The 3,941-nt window shown below is 41.5% G+C and overlaps 1 protein-coding gene across 2 annotated transcripts in view; it reads left to right on the forward strand.

Moving 5' to 3' along the window:
- Window positions 1-1,625: 1,625 nt before the first annotated feature.
- Window positions 1,626-3,941, forward strand: part of LOC106327991 (probable galacturonosyltransferase-like 6) — a 7,658-nt gene continuing 5,342 nt past the window's right edge. For both annotated transcript variants that reach the window (XM_013766333.1, XM_013766331.1), the window contains exons 1-2: window positions 1,626-2,603; window positions 2,914-3,382. In XM_013766333.1, the coding sequence (XP_013621787.1) occupies window positions 1,995-2,603; window positions 2,914-3,363 (1,059 nt within the window). In that variant the 5' untranslated portion in view covers window positions 1,626-1,994 and the 3' untranslated portion in view covers window positions 3,364-3,382. The remainder of the gene's footprint in view (window positions 2,604-2,913; window positions 3,383-3,941) is intronic.

Here is a 3,941-nt window from a genome sequence, read left to right on the forward strand (position 1 = left end):
AGAGAAAAGAGAGCTCTTGATGTTGTCATCATCATCACCTTAACCCTCCTTCAAATCTAGTCACCTAAATGGCTATATCACTGCATCTTTTTTTTCAGATTCTAGGGAAGAACAAAGATATTCCTCCCCCTGGACATGGGTCTCGTCCACTTGTGGAACAATTCAACACAAACCTTAAGCTTCTTAATAAATATCAGCAGTTTGTTCAATCTTTTTCTGTGACAGTTAAAAAAAGAAAGGCAAAATAGTTTTTTTGCAATCTTCATAATGAAATCCACTTGGATCTCGGTTAACAAACCTTAGTATCAAACTCTCCAGATTTTTTTCAATCTCGTCATCATCATCCTAACCCGGCGTGAAATCGAATAACACATTGTTGTTAGTGTTTTTCGATGGGATAATGCGGCACATAACTTGAAAGTTTAGAATCTAGACCAATAAGTATCAAAGCAGGTTATATTTCTAAGTTTTGATCTAACAAATTAAACTCATTTCTCTAAAAACTATCTTTGCTCTTAAAAACACCAAAAAGACAGAAACATATAAAAAATGTGAAAACATTAAAATTTATTTGCAAAGACTTTCTTCAATAAATACTCCAGCGTCTATATCAGTAGGATCTCTATCAATGATGCCCACCACACTATATTTTCCACCACCTCTGTCACTGGATTTCTCTCATTACCACCTCTGCTTTGCATTCTCGCTATAATCTGCTACCTCAATCTCACAACCACCACTAACAACGTTATTGTTTCGTTTATATTTTACCTTTTGTGGGTTTTTATTGAGAATATGTGCCACAAATCTTTAAATTTTGGATACTCGAGGTGTTTTTATTCCAAAAGAACTGTTGTCGATTTCGTCTTGTAAGTGACATCCTTACTGATTCTTGATTCACTGGGTTTCTTTGCTTGGAGAATCTGAAGTCAAAGCGATCGACATGTGACTAAGCTTGCGTGGATTATGACGTGGAGAAACGAAATGTTGTTATTGGTTTTAATGTTTTTTCATTTATTGACATGGCGACTCCACAATGATTTTAAAAGCTGAGGTGTCATGTTCTGGAGAGAACCTTGCTCCATTATTGTGTTGATTACACAAATTTAAGATCTCTTAAAAATATCCCACTTGAGATAAACAATAAATAACAAAGCCTTTTTTTTTCCGGAAATTTTATTAATAGAACAGAAGTCAAAGGGCCATCAATCGTCTTCAATCGATCCGAGAACCAATTTTCCTGCATGTGCTAACTCCATCTTTAATGATTCAGATAAGCTTGAAGATGGCTACGACCCTAAACAAGGGGAGGAAAGAGACATCGGAGCTTCAGATCGAGAGTCGATCGGACTAAAGAAGAACAGAAACGCAAATCGAGACCAACCAGAAAAAACCGGTGAGAAGCCGGCGAAGGATGATGCTATGGGAGCCATCCCTTCCCGGAGACCATAAGCCGGCGAAGACGGTGATAAAGGATCCACCGCTTCCCAGAGTCATAAACCCCACCATCGGGAACCTTAATCGGAAAAGATCCGATGAACAAAGCTTCAACGCTCTCTCTCTGAAAGATACGAGAGAGATAAGAGAGAGAGCGAATGGAACAATTTTTCACCGTAAATAACAAAGCCTTTATATGCCAAGTTACAAAAAAATAACGAAGCCTTTATTACAAATACTCATGCAAAAACACAATAAATAATAAAAAACATTGCATTGACTTCTCACCCGCTTGTTCCACCTGCTGCGAGAGCTCCGAGCAGAAGAGAAGAACGGAAGGTTTAGAGGGTACTGTGCAGCCCACGGTGCCACTCTCATTTCTTATCCTACGCCTCTCCGTCTTTCTTATCCTGCACCTCTCCGCCTTGTTCCGGTGTCTCATGGGCGCTTCTTCTCCAAGCAAAAAAATATCTCTTGTCGTTGTTTCTCAGAATAGATTCTAGAGTTCCCGCATTGAATAATCGCGTTTGCGTTTCGCCAATTAGCGTTTTCTCGAAATGCTTTGGATCACGAGACTCTCTGCATTCTTCTCCGCCGCGATGGCAGTGATCGTCTTATCTCCGTCGCTGCAATCCTTCCCTCCCGCGGCGGCGATCCGGTCCTCCGATCGTAGCTTAATCTCATCCTTCAGAAACTCCCCTCCCTTTCGCAACGCCGCCGAAGAATGTCTCTCCTCCTCCGCCGCAGACTCCAACGTCTGCAACCCCTCGTTAGTCCACGTGGCGATCACACTCGACGTAACTTACCTCCGCGGCTCAATCGCAGCCGTCAATTCAATCCTCCAACACTCCTTATGCCCCGAGAGCGTCTTCTTCCACTTCATCGTCTCCTCCGAGACAAACCTAGAGTCTCTCGTGAGATCGACTTTTCAAGAACTAAAATTCAAAGTTTACTATTTTGCCCCTGAGACGGTCCGCGGTTTGATCTCTTCCTCCGTGAGACAGGCCCTCGAGCAGCCGTTGAACTACGCTAGAAACTACCTCGCGGAGCTTCTCGAGGGCTGCGTTAACCGGGTCATATACTTGGATTCGGATCTTGTGGTGGTCGACGACATCGCAAAGCTCTGGAAAACGGGTCTGGGTCCGAGGGTAATCGGAGCTCCAGAGGTATTTTATATTTATCAATTTGTTTATTTTATTTATATAAATACTTTACAGTTATTCAGTTAGCCCTATTTACGTGTTCCTACAGTACTGCCAGAGCCGGCCCGTGGGCCAAGCCATGGAAGCAGTTGCTTCCGGCCGTATTATTATAAATATAATTTCGGCCACAAATGATCAATAAATTCCTTTGGTCTAGTGGCAACATCCGAAACCTAAAGATTCTCTTTGTCCAACCTGGGTTCGAAACCTGAGACATGCGGCCGTTTTTTTGTAACTTGCTTCCGGTCTTGGATTCCCTAGGACCGGCACTGAGTACTGCCACGCGAATTTCACTAAGTACTTCACCGGAGGGTTCTGGGCCGAGGAGAGATTCTCGGGTACGTTTCGACGGAGGAGGAGGGCTTGTTACTTCAACACGGGGGTGATGGTGATTGATTTGAAGAAGTGGAGACGAGGTGCCTACACGAGACGGATCGAGAAGTGGATGGAGATTCAGAGGACGGAGAGGATCTACGAGCTGGGATCGCTTCCGCCGTTTCTGCTTGTTTTCGCCGGTCACGTGGCGCCGATTTCGCATAGGTGGAACCAGCATGGGCTCGGTGGGGACAATGTTAGAGGTAGCTGTCGGGATTTGCATCCTGGTCCGGTGAGTTTGCTTCATTGGTCTGGTAGTGGCAAGCCGTGGTTAAGGCTTGACTCGAAACGGCCTTGTCCGTTAGATGCTCTGTGGACGCCTTATGACTTGTATCGACACTCACATTGAGGCCGGTTTGTTGCATATGGTAATATTCTCAACACATTCTGTTTTTTTTTTCAGTTTAATTTGTTACTTTTTTTATGTTTGTTTGTTCATCAGTAGTTGAACCACTAGTCATTGACTTTAGACTCATGAGAAGTTACTAAGAACATGTTCATTAGTGAAACCCTTAAGTGTCCCTTAATGATTTTTTAACTATTAAAATTAAGATAATGGATTTTGTTAAGAGACACTTAATTATAGTGGTTTATTGGTGGTCTCTTAATTAAAGTACTTAACAATTAAAAAAGATTAATTTTTTTTTAAACATAAACTTTTAAACAAAAATTTAATTTATTTATTAAATAAAACAAAGTCAAACATAACATTTTAAACAAAGATTTTGAAATAGAAACATGAAAACATGAGAACAAATAGTAGGAAAATAAACGATAATAATTTGAAAGAAACATAGAAGCTCAGTTGTTGTCTTGATCACGTCCAAATTTACGCCATATATGTTCAACCAAATCACCTTTCAGTTGTTGATGTGCTTATCTATCACGAATTCTTGTTCGAACACCCATCTGATTGGCGATATTTGT

Source organism: Brassica oleracea, chromosome C3 (genome assembly GCF_000695525.1).
Source record: "Brassica oleracea var. oleracea cultivar TO1000 chromosome C3, BOL, whole genome shotgun sequence".
NCBI classification, from domain to species: domain Eukaryota; kingdom Viridiplantae; phylum Streptophyta; class Magnoliopsida; order Brassicales; family Brassicaceae; genus Brassica; species Brassica oleracea.